The sequence below is a fragment of the Marmota monax genome, unplaced genomic scaffold, assembly GCF_021218885.2.
Source record: "Marmota monax isolate L192 unplaced genomic scaffold, Marmota_monax_Labrador192_F-V1.1 WCK01_AAM20220418_F8-fsc00006, whole genome shotgun sequence".
NCBI classification, from domain to species: domain Eukaryota; kingdom Metazoa; phylum Chordata; class Mammalia; order Rodentia; family Sciuridae; genus Marmota; species Marmota monax.
This window is the reverse complement of record NW_026693712.1, coordinates 21,309,262-21,333,164: the sequence shown is the minus strand read 5'-3', so window position 1 is coordinate 21,333,164 and position 23,903 is coordinate 21,309,262. Positions and strand designations below refer to the sequence as shown.

The following is a 23,903-nucleotide window of genomic DNA, read 5'->3' as shown; positions in this document are numbered from 1 at the left end:
ATTTTGATTGGCATTGCATTAAACCTATAGAGAACTTTTGGTAATATCGCCATTTTGATGATGTTAGTTCTGCCTATCCATGAACAGGGTATATTTTTCCATCTTCTAAGATCTTCTTCTATTTCTCTCTTTAGGGTTCTGTAGTTTTCATTGTATAAGTCTTTCACCACTTTTGTTAGGTTGATTCCCAAGTATTTTATTTTTTTTGAAGATATTGTGAATGGAGTGGTTGTCCTCATTTCCATTTCAGAGGATTTGTCGCTGATATACAGGAATGCCTTTGATTTATGCGTGTTGATTTTATATCCTGCCACTTTGCTGAATTCATTTATTAGCTCTAATAGTTTCTTTGTAGACCCTTTTGGGTCTGCTAGGTATAGAATCATGTCATCTGCAAATAGTGATAATTTAAGTTCTTCTTTTCCTATTTTGATGCTTTTAATTTCTTTCGTCTGTCTAATTGCTCTGGCCAGTGTTTCGAGAACTATGTTGAACAGAAGTGGAGAGAGAGGGCATCCCTGTCTTGTTCCAGATTTTAGAGGGAATGCCTTCAGTTTTTCTCCATTCAGAATGATGCTAGCCTGAGGCTTAGCATAGATTGCTTTTACAATATTGAGGTATGTTCCTGTTATCCCTAGTTTTTCTAGAGTTTTGAACATAAAGGGATGCTGTACTTTGTCGAATGCTTTTTCCGCATCTATCGAGATGATCATATAGTTCTTATTTTTAAGTCTATTGATGTGGTGAATAACATTTATTGATTTCCGTATATTGAACCAGCCTTGCATCCCAGGGATGAATCCTACTTGATCATGGTGCACAATTTTTTTGATATGTTTTTGTATCCGATTCGCCAGAATTTTATTGAGGATGTTTCCATCTAGGCTCATTAGAGATATTGGTCTGTAGTTTTCTTTCTTTGAAGTGTCTTTGTCTGGTTTAGGTATCAGGGTGATGTTGGCCTCGTAGAATGAATTTGGAAGTTCTCCCTCCTTTTCTATTTCCTGAAGTAGCTTGAAAAGTATTGGTATTAGTTCCTCTTTAAAGGTTTTGTAAAACTCTGCTGTATACCCATCCGGACCTGGGCTTTTCTTAGTTGGTAGTCTTTTGATGGTTTCTTCTATTTCCTCAATTGATATTGGTCTGTTTAGGTTGTCTATATCCTCCTGACTCAATCTGGGCAGATCATATGACTTAAGAAATTTATCTATGCCTTCACTATCTTCTAATTTATTGGAGTATAAGGATTCAAAATAATTTTTGATTATCTTCTGTATTTCTGAAGTGTCTGTTGTGATATTGCCTTTTTCATCTCGTATGTTAGTAATTTGAGTTCTCTCTCTTCTTCTCTTTGCTAGCATGGCTAAGGGTCTGTCGATTTTGTTTATTTTTTCAAAGAACCAACTTTTAGTTTTGTCAATTTTTTCAATTGTTTCTTTTGTTTCGATTTCATTAATTTCAGCTCTGATTTTCATTATTTCTTGCCTTCTACTTCTTTTGCTGTTGTTTTGCTCTTCTTTTTCTAGGATTTTGAGATGAAGTATGAGATCATTTATTTGTTGGTGTTTTCTTTTTTTAAGGAATGAACTCCAAGCAATGAATTTTCCTCTTAGAACTGCTTTCAATGTGTCCCATAGATTCCGATATGTTGTGTCTGTGTTTTCATTTATCTCTAAGAATTTTTTAATTTCCTCCTTGATGTCTTCTATAACCCATTGATCATTCAGTAACCTATTGTTCATTCTCCAAGTGATGTATGCTTTTTCCTTCCTTCTTTTATCGTTGATTTTCAGTTTCATTCCATTATGATCAGATAAGATGCATGGTATTATCTCTACTCCTTTATATTGTCTAAGAGTTGCCCTGTGACATAATATATGATCTATTTTTGAGAAGGATCCATGTGCTGCTGAGAAAAAAGTGTAACTGCTTGATGTTGGGTAGTATATTCTATATATGTCAATTAAGTCTCGGTTATTAATTGTGTTATTGAGTTCTATAGTTTCCTTATTCAACTTTTGTTTGGAAGATCTGTCCATTGGTGAGAGAGGTGTGTTGAAGTCTCCCATGATTATTGTTTGGTGGTCTATTAGACTCTTGAACTTGAGAAGAGTTTGTTTGATGAACATAGCTGCACCATTGTTAGGGGCATATATATTTATGATTGTTATGTCTTGTTGGTGTATGGTTCCCTTGAGCAGTATGTAGTGTCCCTCTTTAACCCTTTTGATTAACTTGGGCTTGAAATCTATTTTATTTGATATGAGTATGGACACACCTGCTTGTTTCCGAAGTCCATATGAGTGATATGATTTTTCCCAACCTTTCACCTTCAGCCTATGTATGTCTTTTCCTATCAAATGCGTCTCCTGTAGGCAGCATATTGTTGGGTCTTGTTTTGTGATCCATTCTACTAGCCTGTGTCTCTTAATTGGTGAGTTTAAGCCATTAACATTTAGGGTTATTATTGAGATATGGGTTGTTCTTCCAGCCATATTTGTTTATTTATGTTACTAAACATGGTTTGTTTTCCTCTTTGATTATTTTTCCCCCCTTTACTGTCCTACCTCCCACTGTTGGTTTTCATTGCTATTTTCCATTTCCTCTTCCTGTAATATTTTGCCAAGGATGTTTTGAAGAGATGGTTTTCTAGCTGCAAATTCTTTTAACTTTTGTTTATTGTGGAAGGTTTTAATTTCATCTTCCATCCTGAGGCTTAATTTCGCTGGAAACACAATTCTTGGTTGGAACCCATTTTCTTTCAGTGTTTGAAATATGTTATTCCAGGATCTTCTAGCTTTCAGAGTCTGTGTTGAAAGATCAGCTGTTATCCTGATTGGCTTACCCCTAAATGTAATCTGCTTCCTTTCTCTTGTAGCTTTTAAAATTCTCTCCTTATTCTGTATGTTGGGCATCTTCATTATAATGTGTCTAGGTGTGGGTCTCTTATGATTTTGCACATTCGGCGTCCTGTATGCTTCTAGGATTTGGGATTCTGTCTCATTCTTCAAGTCTGGGAAGTTTTCTCGTATTATTTCATTGAATAGATTGCTCATTCCTTTGGTTTGAAGCTCTGTACCTTCCTGTATCCCAGTGACTCTTAAGTTTGGTCTCTTTATGTTATCCCATATTTCTTGGATGTTCTGCTCATGGTTTCTTAACAGTCTTGCTGAGCTGTCTATGTTCTTTTCAAGTTGAAATACTTTGTCTTCATTGTCTGATGTTCTATCTTCTAAGTGTTCTACTCTGCTGGTAGTATTCTCAATTGAGTTTTTAAGTTGGTTTATTGCTTCCTGCATTTCTAGGATTTCTGTTTGTTTGTTTTTTATAACCTCTATCTCCCTGTATAGTTGATCTTTTGCTTCTTGGATTTGTTTATGTAATTCATTGTTGAAGTGATCTTTCATTGTCTGATTTTGCTGTCTGATGTCTTCCTTGAGACTCCAGATCATCTGAAGCATGTATATCCTGAATTCTTTATCTGACATTCCATCTGCTGCAGCTATTACCTCTTCTAACGTTGAGTTGACCTGCATTGCTTGTGGTCCTTTCTTTCCTTGTCTCTTCATACTGTTCGCGTTCCTTTCTACTTGGTGAAACTGTTGTGCTATTGAATTTTCCCCCTATATATTTATATGGGTCTTGTATAGTTGCAAAGTCTCCCTCGCAGGCGCGGGCGGCGGCTCTGCCCCTCCTCCAATTGGGGCAATGTGCCTACCACGCCGGCAGGCCGCTGGGCCTGCTCTGCCGGTCGGTAGCAGTTCTGCCTACCTTGCAGGCCCGGGGGCGGCTCTGTCCCTCTGCAGGCCGCTAGGCTTGTTCTGTCGGTGGTCGCAGTTCTGCCTACTTTGCAGGCGCAGGCAGCGGCACTGCCCCTCTGCAGGCCTCTGGGGCTGTTCTGCCGGTGGGTCGCAGGTCTGCCTACCTTGCAGGCGCGGGGGGGGGGGGCGGCTCTACCCTTCCTCAGGCCACTGGGCCTGTTCTGTCTGTCGTTTGCAGGTCTGGCCTGTTCTGTGGGTGGTCACAGTTCCGTCTACCTTGCAGGCGCGGGGGGAGGGGGAGGCTCTGCCTCTCAGCAGGCCGCTGCTCCTGTTCTGCCAGTGGGTCGCAGGCCCGCCTACCTTGCAGGAGTGGTTGGCAGCTCTGCCCCTCCGCGGGCCACTGGGCCTTTTCTGTCGGTGGTCACAGTTCCGCCTACCTGGCAGGCCAAAATTTCTGACTTTTAATGAAGAGCTGATTCATGTATTCTTTTTTAAAGGCAGATAATAAAGTCCAAATTAATATGATATATAAAGTGACTGAGTATATTTAATAGTAATGTGATGGATTTCCAATGTTTATGATAAACTGAAGATTCGCATGTACTATAACTTATGGTAAAATTTTTAATCTCAATCTAAACCTACATATACATACATGATTTGTAAAAAGTGATTGAAAAAAATCACTCTCTCAGGAATTTTTTTTTTAAAAAAAGGCAGACTTAGAAGGAAAGATAATGCCTTCAGTTTTGTTTGTTTTTACTGCAGAACTGGGGGTTGAACCCAGGGGCGCTTTACCCCTGAGTTAGGTCTCCAGCCACCACCACCACCCTTTTTTTTTTTTTTTAATTTTGAGACAGAGTCCCACTATACTACGGAGGCCTCAAATGTGTAATCCTCTTCCTCTGCTTCCTAAATAATTGAGATTACAACCATGTGTCACCACACCCTGGGATGGCTTCAGTTTTGAAGATACTGCATTTGAGGTACCCGAGGGGCATTCAAGCAGTAAGAAAGAGCTATACACTGGCCACAGGTTTAAAGCAACTGTCTGGGTATTTTCTTCAATCTTCACAACCACCCTATGAGGTTGTTACTCTATTACTATCCCCACTTTATAAATGGGGAATCTGAGAAATAGAGAAGTTAGGGAGACTCCCCCAGTGCCACAGAGCTCTCCTAAGTAGTACAGCCTGATTTGAATCCTTCTGTATTCCTTACATGGTGTAATGCCTCTAGAGATATCTGAGTTAGCTATGGGGGTCACTCATCTTTAGACAAAAATTTAAACCACAGAGCAGAGGAGGCTACACAGGGAGAGTAACGTGTATCAATCCACAGGAAAATTAGCATTTCGGTGCTTTGAATTCCTATGAGGATGTTTCTAGCATTCCCTTCCAAGCCCCTTACTCATGAAAACTCTCCAGTCATACTTTTCTTGCATGTTTCCCCCTGGCCCCCAGGTATCCTTCATACATTGTCATCAGTCCTCCCAGCCACTGTGTGATTTATGATGCTCTTCATAAAGTCAAAGAACACTCTTGTGCTTCTTTGTCTTTACCCTCTATTCTACTACCAGGTGCTTGAAGATGCCCCAGAAAGGAAAAGTTCTGATTTGTAATAATGTAACATGACAATCTTCCATTCTTTCTTCGTAACAGGACTAACATTATCACTTACATATGGTTTAACAGTCATTTGGGGTGTTTGCCAGAACATACAACGATAACATACATACGGCAAAATATGATACCAGGATACAAAGGCCAGAGAGTACAGAGCTGGGCTGTCTGCTAGCGCTCAGTGGATGATGATTGTTTCTGTTCACTAACACTCAAAGCATTTGGGAGCAGTGGGGAAAATACAAATATACAGTTTAATTTATATTTTTAAAAGATATTGACTATTTCAAAGATAGTACCAGAAGAGGTAGCATTAAGTGTGTGAGCCTATACAGAGGTAGAACATAAGAGAATAAGACAAAATCCTGGTAAATCGTTAACATTTTGTGGAATAATCAGAGGGAACGTGATCATGAAAGAGATTGAACAGAAATGACTAGAAGAAAATTTGAAAAGAGCAAAGCAAGGAGAATGTGGTGTCATAAGAACAAATGAGAAGATTCTTTAGTGTCAATGCATAACAGAAAGGTCAAGTGAGATGAGGGCTGGAGTGTCTCCCAGGCGAGGGGTGGGTGGCAGTTTCAATTACACAATAAGGCTCAAAGCTAAACTGTGAGAAATTTAGGAATGAGTGAGATCTAAGAAATAGGGGCAATGAATTTAGACAAAGCATTCTGGAGTTCAGGTGTGACAGAGTCAACTCATGGCAATAAAAAGAGAAAGGCACAGGAGTAGAGGGAGAGGAATCTAAATGCAAAGACTTGAACATGCCCAAACACTGATGGCAACGAGGGGGTAGGAAGGGTAAGTTAGAGCTACCAGAGAGAAAAAGCAAGGAGTGACAAGGTCCAGGTCAGAGGCCCTGGGACTCTTCTCTTGTGACCAGAGAGAAAAAGATGGAAAGAAGCAACTAAGTATGTTTGGGGTGGAGGTTGGCCCAGAAGGTAAAGTTCCATTCTGATTGTTTTTACTGTCTTGGAGAACCAAAGGAAGAGTTCATTGGGGAAAGAGGATATTACATACTGCCTTTAGCTGTGTGCTTCATGCATTCCCCCTTCTTTGACTTCTGAAGTCAAAGGGCAGCAGATGCCGCAGCCTGATTCTCAAAGCCATGCTGAGTTCCATTTTCTGAGAAAACCTCTAATTATATATGACTTCTGCCTTTGAAGGAGTAATTTGTAAAGGAGTGCTAATATTAAAGTAAGACATGATTATGCCTACTACTATAAAACCAGAAGCAGTTTTGGAATATCCCATTTATCCTTACTATTGTTTCCAATAATCATCAAAACTCATTTTGAAAATTTTCCAAAAGTGATCTCAAGACTCTGGAGTTTATTTGCTTTTTTTTCTTCTCCCCTCCAGACTGTTTCCTTCTTCTCCCTATTGTACTTTTTAAAAAATCACCAGCAATATTTTCTCCTAGGCTAGTTTCAAAAAGAAAGACCATTTACATGTTTTAAACCTCATAATCTACAAAGCTTTCATGCATTCTGATTTGGTCTTACATCAATTCTGAAAGTTAGGGAGAATAGGCATTTTATTCTCAATTTACAGATAAGGATGTTGGTAAGGGTTGCTACGGTTTGAATACGATCTGAATGTGTCCCTCAAAGGCTCATGTGTTGGGAACTTGGTTTCAGTGTGGTGGTGTTGGGAAGTGGTGTAGAACCTTTAAAAAGTGGCATCTAGTGAAAACCAATTAGACTGCTGAGGGCACTCCTCTCAGAAGGAATTGATGCTCCTCTCACCGCAGCCTGGTTAGTTCTCTCAAGAGGACTGTTATAGAAGAGCCAGCTCAGTCCCACTACAGTCTCTCCCTCTTTTTGTCTATCCATGTGATTTTTCCTTCTTGTACACACACTCCTGCCACTATAAAGCTTTCTGCTATGAGGCCCTCACCATAGCTGATTCAATGCCAGCACTACCCTCTTGGACCTCCAAACCTGTGGGTAAATAAACCTTTTTGCTTTATTTGTTACCCATCTTAAGGTATTAATTATAGTAACAGAAACGTGACTAATAGAGACATCAAGATTTAGAAAAATTAAGTGACTTGATCATTCATTAGGAGCACACACAGGATTCACATCTATCTTGTAACTCTAAAGGCAGCAATATGTTCCACCATATCACACTCTCTCACGCGCTCGCTCTCTCTCCCTCTCCCTGTACTGGTTATTGAGCCAGGGGTAATCTACCACTGAGCTATATCTCTAGCCCCCCTTTTTTTTAACTTTTAATTTTGAAACAGGGTCTCACTAAGTTGCCCAGGCCTCAAACTTGTGATTCTCCTGCCTTTCCACTTCTAATAAAATCTGAAAACCCAAAAGGTGGTTCAAGTTTCTTCCAATTATTTAAAATGAAGGAGTCTATGCTACAATTTAAATTCTCTGCCTATCATCAACTGAACTCACCATCCATCTCCCATAATAAGGTACCTAAATACTCTTGAAGCAGCCACTAATATTGCTCACATACATCTGGGGAAGCACACACAGCTCTAATCACAAGGAAATCCTAATCATCTGTATCAGAGGACATGAAATATTATCACTCAGGAAGAGTAATAGTGTTTCAGGTTTCTTCCTAGTGTGAAGAACCCAAATAATACAGCTTTATATTCCCACTGGGCAAGCAAGATAAGATTCTCCCCTACAGTATCCATGAGTATTAGTTTCTTTCCATTGCTATAACAAATTATCATAAATTTGATGGCTTAAAACAACAGAAATTATCTTACAATCTATATGTCAAAAGTCCAAAATGAAACCCACAGGCTAAAATCAAAATGCAGGTAAGGGCTGCCTATCCTCCAGAGGCTCTAGGATAGAATCCATTTCTTCCCCTTTTCCAGCTTCCAGAGACTGCTTGCATTCCTTGGCTCAAGGTGCCCTGCAGTAATTACACTGCTCCAACCTCTGCTTCCACTGTTACATCCTCTCTACTTTTCCAGCCTTCTTCTTTCACACGTAAAGGCACTGGCCTCAATCCAAGTCAGACTTCAACATGGCTCCAAGTCACAATCCATTGCCAATGGCAGGAGAGGGAAAGGAGAAAGATCCCAGGGTTTTTCACTGATGTAAGCACTCTTCATTCCTAGTTATCTTCCTTCCCTTTGATCCATGGTTCTCCCACTTTCTCTCCTTTTATGTGCCCCCAGAATTGACCTAAGTGGTCTATCTTCAGGTCTCAAAGTCTTCTCTAAGTAGATCTTAATGAAGATATTCATTTTACTGAGCATTATTACATAGCCATTACCCTTTAAAAATAAATCTTGGGGCATAAGAAAAGAAAAGCAATATAAAAAAATCTAATGCACAGTAATTCAAGCAACATTCAGGAAACCATTACTTGGTTTTTAAGACAAGTATTTTTCATTATATCCCAACTCTTCTAACATAAGGATATTCTTAAAATTTTTTATTTGCTTTAAGTAACTATGGTATATGTAGTGCTGCTCCTACTAATATACTGAAATACTTACAAAATTTCATGACAGTATTCTGAAAGTCTCCTACAAGGTACTATAAGGCAATCAGACAATGCATTTGAACATGTCAAGACTAAACAATGCTTATAAATCATCTCTATTTTTCCTTTTGTTTACCTTTATTTTATCTGAGTTCACTAGAGAAAATGCAAATTCAGAAAGCAAAGAGTACTTTTTCATGTCATTTATATAGCCAATGTTCTAACCACATCAAAACATGACTTAATAATTTTCTCCTTCTAAGCATATAATTTCATTTTCTCCTAAAACCTGTATTACAAACACTATCACAGATGCCAAACCTTAGGAGTTAAGGTAACAGAAAAAAAAAATTGGACTTAATACAAACCCTACAAAACTTTCAATAAACTATCAACACTATTAATTCTTTTGAAACAGTAAGAGCCATTGTTTGCAATTCTCTTTACTTTTCAGTTTTTCTTTGGGGAAAAAAAAAGAGGGTAATAAGTTCTATACAATTTTAGCAAGACAGTTAACCCTCCCAGGCAAGTTCTGACATACTAGATTAAGATCAGGAAAATGTATTTTTCTCTGCTGGGAAAATATTATTTATGAAATATGAATATAATTTAAAGTACATTCTATTGGCTTCAATTTAATCTTTCAGTATAGATTTACAGCTCTGCTATAGAGACAGAATTCAGTGAACTTCTAAACATGTCTGTTGCCTTTCTTTGAAGTACACATTAATGACCACTTGCCTCTGGAAAGCTATTCCTTTCTACACCATTCTACCCAACATGCCCATTTTTTACTCCTATTTTGTTAAATCCTCCTGTGAAACGGAATAGACTAGCTCATGAGAAACCACAAGTTATCACCATCAACAACATTCTATTTGCCTGCCTTTTACCCTAGGACATTCCTGGAGTAGGGCACAGAAATACCACTCAAAAAATCAGGTTCTTCGCTGAATGCATCTCAAATGGCCTAGTGGAGACTGGGAAAACTGATGAAGAAAGAGGAGGAAATCTTTAGTCCAACAACAGTTGCACAGGGCGAAAAACAGAAGGCAAGTCAAATCAGGTATTTTTAAGGTAAGCATAGGAGCATTTTGCATAATCCTAGTGTGTCTATCTCAGGCTAAGATTTTTCCTTAGACTAAACCAAAAGTGATATTAGTGAATATCCTTTCATCCTCCAAAATCATCACCTCTAAAATCTTTCCATTGTGGCAAATTTCTAACTCTCTACCATCTGACCAAACAGGAAGATCTTCCAAGTCAACCATGTGAACAACTGACGTTGAATCAAAAGCCAGATTGCCTTTATTATTCTTACCTCTAGAAAGCTATTCCTCTGTCAAACTCATGAATGAAAACCCCTACTTGTTTTATAACAGTTCAAACCACTTTTAAAACTTAGATAGGCACCTTTTTAACACTTGTGTACTGTATGTATTTCTTAAACCATTTCCTTTCTTCAAAGGCAGTAATGCCTGTCTCTTCAAGAGATTAGACAGTTTTTTTCTTATATAATACCCCTAACAGCAAAATGGAAAGCACTTCACTTCAATATGGTTGCAAAAATGGAAGCAACATAAACCATTTACAAAGAGGACTGCACACAAAGAAACTACGAGTCCAGCAACTCTTCAGACTTTTGCCCCAAAAGGGTGGGAGAATGCAAAGAAATTACCAGGGAAAAACAGTTTTGTGGTTATCAGTCATTTTCCGTTACAAAGAACCTAACCATCTAGGACCACATCCAAAAGGCCAGAGAGAGCACAATTTATAAGCAGACAAATTTAATAAGAAGTCATTGTACTCACCGTCTGATGGCTTCTGTCACAATAACGCAGTCCAAAATAATCTATCTCCACAAGGTTTATGTGACGGAAGACATGGTCCAAGACAATGGAACCTTTTGTTGACTTCTGCAAAAATAATTCACAGTTCAATTTTTTTTTTCACAAGGTATCTTGTCTTGTGTTTCAGTGGGATACAATCACAGTTCTCATCATTTATGAGCTTCCTTCACAATGGAACCTTTTTTATTAGACCACAGTATCTCTTTAGGTTTTACCTCAATTACAAAGACAAATGTAATTTAAAGTTTATTAAAGAAGCTGCTTTGGAAAATAATTCTTACATAGTAGTGACTGTTAAATTAGTATAAGCTTCTTTCTTGTGGGATTACAAAGTATCTTTGGACAAAATTATTTAAAGATAAAGATATGAAGAACATCTAATAAATTCATCAAAGAGCACTTTGGTTAAAAAAAAAAAACATACATTTTTTTCATTTTTAAAAGCAGTTTTCACCATTACTCTCACAAGCATCAAATACAGAAGATATATAAAATTAAAATAATAATAGCCAGAGCTTTTATTTTTCAATCCTCAATAATAAACCCTTAGATTAAAGCTGCTAAAGTTAATGTTCTGAAAAGCCCTTGTGAAAATATTTTACTTGATCTCTTTCACATAAGCAGAGACATAAAGTAAATATTTCTTCTGGCTGCTTTTTTTTGGGGGGGTGGGGTGTACTGGGGATTGAACTCAGAAGCACTCTGACCACTAAGCCACATCCCCAGCCCTATTTTGCATTTTATTTAGAGATAGGGTTTCACTGAGTTGCTTAGCGCCTTGCTTTTGCTGAGGCTGGCTTTGAACTTGCAATCCTTCTGCTCAGCCTCCCAAGCCACTGGGATTACAGGTGTGTGCCACTGTGCCAGCTCTTCTGGCTGCTTTTAAAATGCTGACACCTACCTAAAAAGTTAACCATCTCCTCTCCCTTCCTGATACATACACTGATACTTCAAGGTTCTTGCATATGTATGACCCTGGGTTCAATCCCCAGCACCAAAACAAAGATCCAATTTTTCACACATATAAGAAATACTTAACCATCAGGTACTATTCCACACACCACACTGATCTTGAAAATGATCCACTTTTGCCCAGGGACAGATCAGTCAGAACTTCCCTTTCTTGTGCCCCATCACTAGCAGGGTAGCAAGAAAAAATCTCCAAGTCATGCCTTGTGACAATAAAGTAGGGGCTTTTGATCAACTGCATTTTCCCTCAGAAAATTACCATTACGTGCTCATGCACCCAGGGTGAGCACTCGATACTACACCGCTTTTAGAAAATGGATTGTTAACCGAAGGGAAATGTTTTGATTAAATGTATTATAAAATGAGTGATATGAAGTAACAATAGTACATACGTGAAGAAGACAGTTCTTGTTACAAAATTCCTTAGGTATTTTGTGTTCCTGTAAATTATGCTGGTTGTATTTAATTGGTCCCTTTTTCAAAATCCACTAAACAATTTATTTAAAAACAAAAAGCCCTTTCTTGACAGGTGGTTGGACATCTTCTGCTACAATAACAATTCCACATCTAGCAAACGCCTCTTTGCGCTCTTGGACGTGTATTTCTCTGAGGTAAAAATCTGGAAGTGAAATCACTCATTTGAAGAATATACATATTTAAAATTATGACAGGCATTGCCAAGAAGACCATTATAATTCACACAGTGAGAATAGATGTTCCCCCTCCCTTGCCAAAACTTGCATGGAACAAATGTTTTCCAATCTGAGAAAAAGATGGGGGGTATTTTTATTTATATTTTCCTGACTCTAATAAACGTAAGTGCTCTTTCATGTACTTACTAGTAGCCAATTGCATTTCCAAAGTTTATGAGCAAATTCTCCTGGTACCTCTAATACTTGCACAATTTTACTTGGTATATTTAGTTCTTTACCCCATCTGGAAATTATTTCTGTGCTTGGGATCTGGGCCTAACTTTATTTCCAAATGGATAGATAACTGTACCACCATTCACTAAAAAGGCCACCATTTCCATTTTTTGATTTGAAACAACTTTGTCATTTACTAAATCTCAATTCTCTCTCATAGATTCAGAACAACATCCCCAATATTTTAATGAATTTAGTTTAATATCATTCATTTGACATCCATTGTTCTGTTACAAAATTGCCTTTGCCAGTTCTTAGACATTTTTCTCTACTAGAAGTTTAGAATCAGCTTGCCAATTTAATAAACAATTCTGCTAGGAATTTGGAATTAAATTGGATTGACAGAATGGATGTGTGCTGGAAGAGGGGAATGATACAATATTTACCAAGTAAAACCAACATGGTTTTCTTTTATATGTTTAAAAAAAATTGTATACTTTTTTTTTATATGTAGGTCTCATATAATTTTATTTAGACTTCATGGCGGGCAAAATTTACAAATGCCCACTCTCCTCCAAAGATGTCCTGTCTCAATTTCTGGAAACCTGTGAATGTGATTAGCTATCACTGAATGACTGCACAGCAACCCTTAAAATAGATTACCAGAGTGTACCTAATCTAATCACATAGGCTCCAAAATATAAATCACTTTCTCCGCCAGAAGGGGAAGGCAGAAGAAAAGTCAAGGATATTCAAAGCTTGAGAAGGAGCCAAAAGTCTTTGCCACTTAAAATTGAAAGGGGACATCTGAGAAATTATCTGAGCAGTCCCAAGTAGCAGGGGTAGCCTGCAGCTAGCAGCTAGCAGCCAACAAGGAAAGGGGAACTCAGTACCACCATCACCAAAATGGGACTCTGCCGACAACTTGAAAGAGGCTAGAAGATTCTTCCCCATAGTCTTCAGATAAGAGACCAGCAGACCAACACTCTTTTCTTTGTCTTTGTGGGACCTTGAGCAGAGAATCCAGCCTTGTCAGTCTGGACCTCTGACCTAGAGAACAGGAAGATAATAAACAGGGGTATGCTTAAGCCACTGTGCACGTGGCAATCTGTTACACAGTGATGGAAAACTCATACAGGCTTATTCCTAAGTATTTTTAATAGCATTTTTAGTTGTTGATAGACCTTTATTTTTTTATTTACATGAGGTGCTGAGAATGGAATCCAGTGCCTCACTCATGCCAGGCAAGTGCACTACCACTGAGCCACAGCCACAGCCCACTCCTAAGTATTTTATAATTCCATTGTTGTTATACTTTCTGACTGGCTATTTCTAATGTGTTGGAAAGCAACTAATTTTTCCACATTAGTCTTATTCCCAGCCATCTTGCTAAACTCTCAACAGTTATAATAGTTTCTCTATGGTGTCTTTTCAGATAATCACATTTCTACAAATAAGAGTTATGGTTCTTCCTTTTCAAATGTCTCCCCATATTTATTTCCCTTTTCTTACTTCATTAGCTAGTACCTCAGCTGAAGGATAGATGGTAGTTGTGAGGATAGGCATGCTTCTCCCCAGTTTTAATGAACAGCTTCTAAAATTTCATCACTAAGTTAATTGGCTGTTGCATGGCCCTTACGTATACTCTATCAAACAGAAGTTCCCTCTTCCTCCTCCTCCTCCTCCTCTCCTCCTTCTTCTGGTTTTTAATAAAAAATGGGGCATAACTCTATCAAATTCTTCTCAGAAATGTGAAAACATTATATGATTTTTGTCTTTTCGTCTATGAGTTACATTAAAAGAGCTTCTGACTTCAAATATTCTCAATAGAAAAGGTCTCATTTTAGTTTATTTTGTTCTGGGTATATAATATCAATCCTCCTCCCTACTTGGAGAGAATCCCCCACTGTATGAGTCTTGGTAGAGGCTGGAACCAGACTCTTCAAGACCTGAAAGTAGACCACGGTGCATGACCTAGTTTCAGCCAAGGACTCTGGCTTCTCAACAAGTGATGCAAAGATACAGAAAGAGTTTAGAATTTATTCATGGCAGCAGCTCCCAAGGGCAGAGGAGTGTCCAATAGTAGATAGAGCACAGCAATACAGACTTCTAGCTATGGAATCAGCTGTGTAAAGCAGGAGTAGTGACTGACTTCTGAGCCATATTTTCCAGGTTTTTTTGTTTGTATGTTTGAATATTGAAGCTTGAATTCAGGGGCATTTTGCCACTGAGCTATATATCTCTAGAACCTTTTTTTTTTTTAACTTTTTGCTTTGAGACAGGATTTCACTAAGTTGCTTAGAGCTTTACTAAGTCTGACCTCAAACTAATGATCCTCCTGCCTCCGTCTCTCAAGTTGCTGGGATTGCAGGCATGCACTACCATGTCCAGCATTCTTGAGACAGTCAGTAGGAATAGCCAAGCAATCCAGCACCTACCTTCCCTTGGGAGCAGTGATATTTGGTCCAAGAGCCATGCCAGTGTCCCAAGAAAAATCTTGAGTAGGAACATAAAAAATTGGATCTAATGGAGTATAAAAAATATCACCATGAATACAAATAGTTTATCCTAGAAATGTTAAGTGCATCAGGCACAGTTCTTAAAGCTGATTCAGGCTAATGTCCACTATAAGAAGATTTTATGGGAAAGATACTGTATATTTCACAAACTCCAGACCTCACCACGATGGCTACCCAGGCTTTCCCTGATCTTGTGTAACCACATCCACTAAGCGTGGAGTGCTCCCGAATCCATCACTACCTCCTCCATGGTCCTCCTGCCCACATTTTGAGCAATGATTTCCACCTTCAATTCTCTTCTACTGACTTTCAGGAATACTTATAATTTCTAGCCAAGTGAAATCAAATTTTCTATTATACATCTTTCTTATTACTCAAAATATTTCTGGAAGGTTGGGACAGAAGGCTAATCTTCCATCTTGATCTCATCTCTCCTATGGGTCCTTTCCCCTATCCAGGCACAGACAGAATAGGTGAAATAACTAGAGCAGGTTCAGCCACACAACTCCACCTAATTTTCTATCCCAAGCAAGTAAACAAGATTCATGATACAAAATACATGTATGAAGATGTGAATTTGGTGTCAACAAATCTTATATACAGAGATATGATAAATTGTGGTATAAAGGTATATTAAGAATTGTAATGCAAAAATAAATAAATAAATAAATAAATAAGAGAGCTCATGTATAATGGCATAATTTGGCGTGACATACTTTATATACAGAGTTACAAAAAATTGTGCTGTGAATGGATAATTATGAATGTGATACATTCCACTATTGTCATGTATGTAAGAAATAAATAAAATTAATTAATTAATTAATTAATTTTAAAAAATAAGTGGTTCATGAATAAAAACAGGAAAGACTTATGCATTAAATTATGGCAATGAACTGGTACAGATTTTTTTAAATATGTAAGTGAAGCCTTCTTTTTGAAAATGACTTTCATGTTCCTATGTCCGCCAGAAATACTAGGGTTTTTTTTCATAATATACTATTTAAAAAAGATCTAATACTGTACTCATGAAGAATATACACAAAAGCAAGCTTAGAAAACCAACTCAATAGTTTAGAATGTATATGGAAACTGTAAAAAAATTCATGTATAGAAGGAAATCACCATTTTCTAAAACTATCATTCCCAAAATACCAGAATATAGTCTGTCAAACCTCTGTGACAGTTTTGCATTTGTATAGAAACTGGTGGTGCAAACACTTTACAAATATTATTCTTTTTAGCATATCTTGTTATCCTCTACAGAGAAACCACAAGGAAAGCATCCAGTGTTATGCAGTGAATCTAGTGCTGACCTAAGAAGAAACGTGATGTTTCATGGTTCCTGCTGTAGCATTCTATGCAGTGCAGGTATGTCTCCACATGCACTGGGAGCAGAGCCAAACATCAGAAGTACTATATTTCTGTCACCACTTCAAACAAATATGCACATGAAAACCTCTTAACTTCTCATCTGTCATACTGTAATAAGACAAAACTCAGAAGGCATGGATGCCAGTAGAAGATTTGCTCCTAGCGAGGGTGCACACCACCAGCTCACATTTCTGCCAGGCCTACCCTAACTGACCTCTTCCATGATCCTTCTCCCAGTTTCTACTCCATTGTTATGCCTCCTGCTCTTATGGAGAATTTCATTCTTCTTGTGGGTTATTCATAGAGATTGCTGGTGGGTCTATATTTTGTAGTTGAGGTATAAAGTCTTCATGTCCCTAAGAAATCATCTTTGAATGAAGAAATTAAGAATTCACAGAGAACTAACATGAGAGACAGAGCAGGAACTAAAGTGTTGTGGGCCAGTTCCAGGATTTATTACTGAAAGAGAGAATAAGTAAGTATCATCAAGGATATTGTGAAAAAAACACATGACTTCATTAAAAAAAAAAAGTGTTTTTTTCCAGTACTGGGGATTAACCCTACGGTTGCTCTACCACTGAGCTACAAACAGCTCTATTTTTATTTTTTTAAATGTGCATTTCTTAAATTTTTAAAAATATACACAGGAGAAGCCATGAGTTTTACATAGGAATACACATAGCAACAAAGCATTTCTTATAGTTTTCTAAAATTCAATTGTATCAGTCCGAAATTCATAAATTAAATATATCACAATTTTTTAAGTTAAATGAAATCCCTGAAACTGAAACTATTAAATATGCTCAACTTTTTCCAAAATCAAATGAACAGATAATGAGTATGGTATGTGTTAAGTTGGGTTTATTGTTAGCTTTACTGCCTATAATCTATAAGATAAAACTTTATTGGGCCTTTGCAAACATCTCTTAAAAAACAGATCAGAATCATCCATATATATAGTCTATACGACAGATTACAGGGCAACACTATTCTTATTACAGAATTATAGAAATACTATAGAATTTAAGTAGCTCTTTTTTATTTTGAAACAGGGTTTTGCTAAGTTGCCCAAGCTGACCTTGAACATGTGATTCCCTTGCCTCAGCTTCCAGATTCACTGGGATTACAAGTGTGTACCACCATGTCCATGGCTCAAATATTTTTTAAGTCCTCATTACATACACACTAATCAATTCCAAAGGAGAGGAAGAGACATCCAGGATAGGATACCATGAGCTATGATGGGAGAAGTCCTTTATTGGCCTATCAGAACACTAGAGAAACCCCAGAGCTAGAGACTGACTAAGAAACTTCTAAAAGTGGCCTCTGAAAAGTGAGATGAGGGGAGATTTGGATTTCCATGAGAAGCTCTTTAGTATGTTTGACTTCTTATGGGATATATATATATATATATTACTTGTATAAAAATATTTTTAAAAATATGTATCATACCAGTAAGAATTCACCATTACCTCATTTTGCTTATGGAGGCAGTAGTCTTGTGGATTTGGGTCATGCACCAAGAGGTGTTAAGAAATGCATGGAGACTAGATTGGAGTATGGTGGTAAGCTGTCAATGTACTAATCACATTTATACATTCCCCAAAAAAGTTACATCAGGACTTTTTATCTGAGTTTTTCTCGAGCCCCTTGGGCAGGTAAAACTATTACAAGCCATTATATACCATGATGGAAGGTATGGGCCCCTACCCTTAATACCCTGAGATAAAGGTTTCACTTCCAAGTCAGATGGTTAGTTTCATTTGAAACTCAAGGAAAACTTGATTCTTTACTTCTTTCAGTCATTGGTAAAGAAAAGACATGGTGACTCTACTTAGAAATATTCCAGGTTTTTTCCTGCCCATTACTAAAAGAAATTTCTGATCAAATGGGGAAATCATTAAGACATCACAAAATGAGATACAATTGCAGCACTTAGCAACATGCTTAAGAATTTTCTGAAACAAATAAATTAAAATTTTATCAAAGATAATGGACCTCCATGAATGAGACTTTTGAGAGAATATCTTTTTGACATGAATATCAACACCTATATCAGGAAAAGAATTCTTCATGCTTCTTCTTATGAAACATTTCAGGTTTCATGAGGTCTCTCTGGATTTTGGCCTGATGATACTGTTCCCTTCATCTGGAATAACTTCTCTGATCTCTGTCATGATCAAAACCCCGCTTATCTTTCAAGATCCAGTTCAAAGGCCACCTTCTGCATAAAGCTTGTCCTTATCATCCTAACCTCATTATAACCTCTCCATCCATTAAACCTACGAAGTTTCTTACTTCTGCCTGTCTCTGATACTTAAGCCCCATTCTTCCTTTATTAAAGTCATTTATTACTTCTCTTAACTTTGCTACTAATGTTCAGACATTCTGAGGGCAGGTACTGAGTATTACATATCACTTCCTTTACATATAGTTCAATAATTTATACCCAGTTAGAGCTCCTTAAAAGTTCATTGAATTAATGAGAAGGACAATAAACAATGGAAGGAGAGAGATGCAATCCTAAAAACATTAAACCTCTCTCCCTGTCTCTTAGGAAGATTTTTATTTTTCTTGATCAATCAAACTTATGAAAGTAAAGAGAAAAAGGATGGATTAATTTGTCTTGTTATATCAGCCCGATTCAAAGCTATTCAGTTCAGTTTTCAATAAAATGCACATTTGTTTCAGATACATAATTCCAATAGACTCGGCATGTTCTAAAGGTAATAGTAACTGAACTCACTGGATTCTCCTTTCTGTGACTGTGAAGCCAACAATTAAAAAATAGAGAAAGACTTGTTGACTTGCTGCAAGAAAGAACAACAGTGAGGGTTAGGGTTGTGGCTTAGTGGTAGAGCACTTGCTTTAGCATGTGTGACACACTGGGTTTGACTCTCAGCACAACATAAAAATAAATAAATACAATAAAGGTCTACTGACAACTAAAAAATCTTAAATAACAACAACAATACTGGGATTATTTGCAAAGGCTCTCCTCCAATCAAAGAAACATGGAGATTTTATTCTAGGATCCTCTTAAGTATTCATATAAAAAAGCACCCTATTCATATAGGGTCAAGCACATTTCTGCACATGCTCAGTTCAAGGTCACAGAGCACATGTTCATAAAGGAAAGATGGTAGACATGTACATTTCTGGGCATGCTCAATTTAGTGATATCGTGAGCCAAGTTTACTCTAGGTCACCTAGAAGAATGAGCCAGAGTGACTACTGATCTTGGCTGGCTCCTTGTAAGTTTCTTCAAAGAGTTTTACCTGAAACAAACAAACAAAAATACTGTGAAAGGTATGTTAACAGTCTTTTATAGGAGCAGCAGCTTCCTCTCCTATAAGAGTAGGAGTTTGCCCCTCACAATGTTCACCTTGCTTAGTGGCTAATGCTATAAGGAATTGGTGTGTTCTATTTGAAATTTATAAGATACTTAAAAATAAAGGGGCCTGGTATTGAATTTTCCATATGAAACTCTATATAAAGATGTATAATTTTTATTCAATGAAATAAATCTGATAAGAATTTTTTTCCATCATTAAGAAAAACAAAAAAGACTAGATATAAACCTCTCTCTCTGTCTCTTAGGAAGAAATAAGATAGGTATGAAGAAAATAAAAATAAAGTCTGACTCTTTATAATTATATTCAGAAAAACTTCATTAAATGTTAGAACACATTAATTTACTTTTTAAGTAGAGTAAATAACTGCCTTGACATATTTCTGGATTATGAATTATACAATTTAACTTAGCAAATAGAGATAGATTATGTTCACACTAGCAACATTCTGGAAAGAATAGAGCTACCAGAGACTTATAATCTTAAGAAAAACTCCAAAGAAGGACAAGTTTATTTGAAAATACCATCCGTGGGGCTTTTAACCAGAACAAAGAATACTTCAAATGAGTAATAACACCTTTGCTGATTAACATGACATTACAAACCAGAAAGGCAGGTTTTTGCCAGCTGCACAGAATAACTTCTGCATTGGAGACAAACAGCTTACTTCTTCACAAAGACAGAATGAACCCTGTAAAAATTTCTTTAATGTCATGCCCTCAGAAATTCATCCCATCTTTATTTAGTATTTTGAACGTAAGAGATTGCAAGTTCTCACAGAAAGCACAAATCACATTACATTTTTTAGCGTAGGCCCATTTGGGTAAAGTAAAGTAGGTGTATGGAGAAGATTTTCCTCAGGCACCATGGAACTCCCTTCTCAGGCAAGCATGGTAGCATCATTGGGTGTTTTTTTGAGTTACCCTCATTCTCATTTGTAAAGAAAATCCTCACTTTGTCATGAAAAAAATTAGTAAAATTGTTAATTTTTCAAGGTGCTATTTATGTTTCTCACATACAGAAGCCTGTTCACCTTGATAATTTTTTTTCTAGTTTTCAACCATTTATTGCTATGTAACAACCTCAAAAGTTAGTGATTTAAAACAACAATAATTGATTCATGATTCGAAAATTTGGCCAGGACTTAGAAGGACAATTGGTTTTGGCAAGAAAGATTCACCTGGACTCTCAAGAATCCAATATGACCTCATTCACACACTGGCATGTCTCCTGTAGTGGACTGAAGGGCTGAGATGATGGGGTCTCTCCCTCCTTTCAGCCTCCATTCCTATATGGTCTCTCTCCAGCAAGATTTCCTTCCTTTGTGACTTAGGGCTTGGAGAGAGCAAGAGTGGAAGCTGTATAGCATTACTCTTGCTAGCTCTACTGACAAAAGCAAGTCATAAGATTATCCAGGTGGGAAGGGAGGGGAAACATTCCATCTCTTGACAGGAGGATGACATGAACCTCTAGTAAGTGACTGGAAGAATCAAAGGTGGCCATATTTGTAGACCATCTACCTCAGCTCAATTTTTTTCTCTTTATACCTGTTCTATTTTCCACCCACATTTTTATTGATGCATTACAGTTGTATAAATTTGTTTTTTCGTTGTTGTTGTTTTGTTTTGGGTTTTTTTTTTTTTTTTTTGGTGGTAGTGGTGCTGGGAATTGAACTCAGGGCCTTGTGCATGTGAGGCAAACACTCTACCAACTGAGCTATATCCCCAGCCCCTATTCTATTCTTTAGGATATTTTCCTCTCCCCAATTTACCCTCTGTAAAATTTCAAACTGCAACAAAACAAAAACAGAACAAATGAAACTATTTTGTTCATGTATACTTAAGGACATATGCTAGATGCTTTTGTATACTTTATTTCATTTAATCTCCACAGAAGTATGCAAACTTGACATTTTGATTCTCATTTTACAAATAAGTTTACAGGTTGGGAAAGAATAAATAGTATGGCTGCAGCAACACAGAGAGTAGTAGTAAATGCAAGATTCCAACCCAGAAGTATCCGACTGAAAGCTCATTCCATTACACTAATACTTCTCCAGCATGGGGGAACAAGAGAATTTGGGGTAGTCCATGAAGTCAGAACAATATTTCTGAAATAATACTTATTATTTTCTCTCCTCTTACACATATATAGTTTTCCAGAGATTTCACAGTATATGATATGACAACAGCAATAAGAATCCAGCTGTCTTCTATTAAGTCTGATATTAAAGAGATTTGCAAAAATGTAACAACAATGCCACACTTCTTACTAAAATTGTTTTTGCATTTGAAAAATAAAAAGTATTTTTAAAAAATATGTTTGATGTCATGTAATTTTTATAATGGGTTTATTTAATAAATTCATTTTTAAGATTTCTCAGTTTCAATCTATAATAATGGTGAACATAGAGATAACCCACATAAACCAAAGTTCTTTGAGGTCCTTCATAATTTCAAAGAGGGTAAGGGACCCTGAATTTAAGAAGCTTTAGAATTGCTCCATTATACTAAATACAAAAGTATGTTCTTAATGATAAATATTACAAAATAGGCAATATTCTTTATATGTTGATAAGCCAGCCTTTCCTCTTTTTAGATGAGGAAACTAAGACCCAAGAGACAGGTGACTTGCCCACAGGCAGAAGGCTAGCTAAGTAAATGTCCAGGAATAAAATCAATGCAGCAAACTGCCATTAAACAATCATTTTCCTCTCCCAATTTCTTACAAATCTTCTTAGAATAGGAGTTTACCCAAAGAAAAATCTTATTGATAACATAATGTAACAAACAAACCATAAAAGTAGTTCCACAAATTAACTCAGAGATTGATAGCACCATTCTTTGACAATGGAAATCAGAATTCCCAGAGTGGGGTGCTATTTCCAAGATTAATTTAAGGCATAGTCTGGTTTTATCAAGTTTGCATCAAATTAAATCACGATAAATATAAATGCCCAAAATGCGAGTCAAATTTTCATCTCTATCTTGGACATCCTTGAAATGTTTCAAATGATATGAACCTCCAAAATTAATCTTTCTAACTCCACATCATGTACAACTACAAGAACGGGATTCTAATTAGAATAAGTTATACTTTGCGTATATACAATATATCAAAATTCAATCTACTGTTATGTATATACAAGAAGAATTTTTTTAAAGTTTGCATAATTAATTTAAAAAGCACCTTAAAAGAAAAAAATTAATTTTTCTAAATGAATTGTGGTTTCCTGAATTGGATTTCAGAATAGGATTCTAAAATTCAAAATCAATCTATAGTTTAGTTACTACCATGGTATCAATGTTAATTCCCTGGTTTTGACAAATTCAACATGATGCTATGTTAACACAAGGGGAAGCTGAGTGAATCTAGGAAACTTAGCCTTAGCAACTCTTCTTTAAATATGTTTTTATTTTATTTCAAAATAGAAAGTTTTTAGAAATTAACCTTTTAGCCAAAAAAAGTTTCATAGGTAATAATAGAGCATAAAGTAAAAAGAAACCCTACTGGTCTATTCTATGCTTTATAAGTCAGAGTGCAAAATCCATACTAGAATATTAAACAAAAGGGGTGTTTTCATAACACACCCTTTTTTTGCTTTATTTTAAACTTTTTTTTAGTTATAGATGGACACAATATCTTTATTTATTTTTATGTGGTGCTGAGGATCAAACCCAGGGCCCCCACACGTGCACGGTGGGTGCCCTACCACTGAGCCCAATTTTTGGCTTTTTAAAGGAAAAGAAAATGGGTTCTATGACCCTATTATGAAAAATCTCAGAATTCATTAATAACGTTATTTTATCCAGGATATTCAGATGGTTCTAAACTCACATGTCTTACTGAGCAGTCCAGCATGGGTTAAGCCAAGAATCTGTTTTCTAAACACATTCCCTCCCTGGTACTGTTTAATATTAACTATTATAAATTCATATGAAAAACAGCTAACAGTTATTTGATATAGAAGGTTTAAGAAAAAGTCATAATCTATTCATCTTCTACTCATCATTCTTTCAAGTTTGATACAGTTAAGATTGTTGCAAATTTATTTTCTCTCTTCCCATCAAGAGATGGGGTCTAATTCCCCTCTCCTTGACTCTGGGCTAGCCTCT

The 23,903-nt window shown here is 36.8% G+C and overlaps 1 protein-coding gene across 1 annotated transcript in view; it reads right to left on the bottom strand.

Moving 5' to 3' along the window:
• The window catches only part of Epb41l4a (erythrocyte membrane protein band 4.1 like 4A), a 229,234-nt gene that overhangs the window by 125,444 nt on the left and 79,887 nt on the right, over positions 1-23,903 (bottom strand). The window contains exon 2 of the mRNA XM_046460124.2: positions 10,669-10,773. Within this exon, the coding sequence (XP_046316080.1) occupies positions 10,669-10,773 (105 nt within the window). The remainder of the gene's footprint in view (positions 1-10,668; positions 10,774-23,903) is intronic.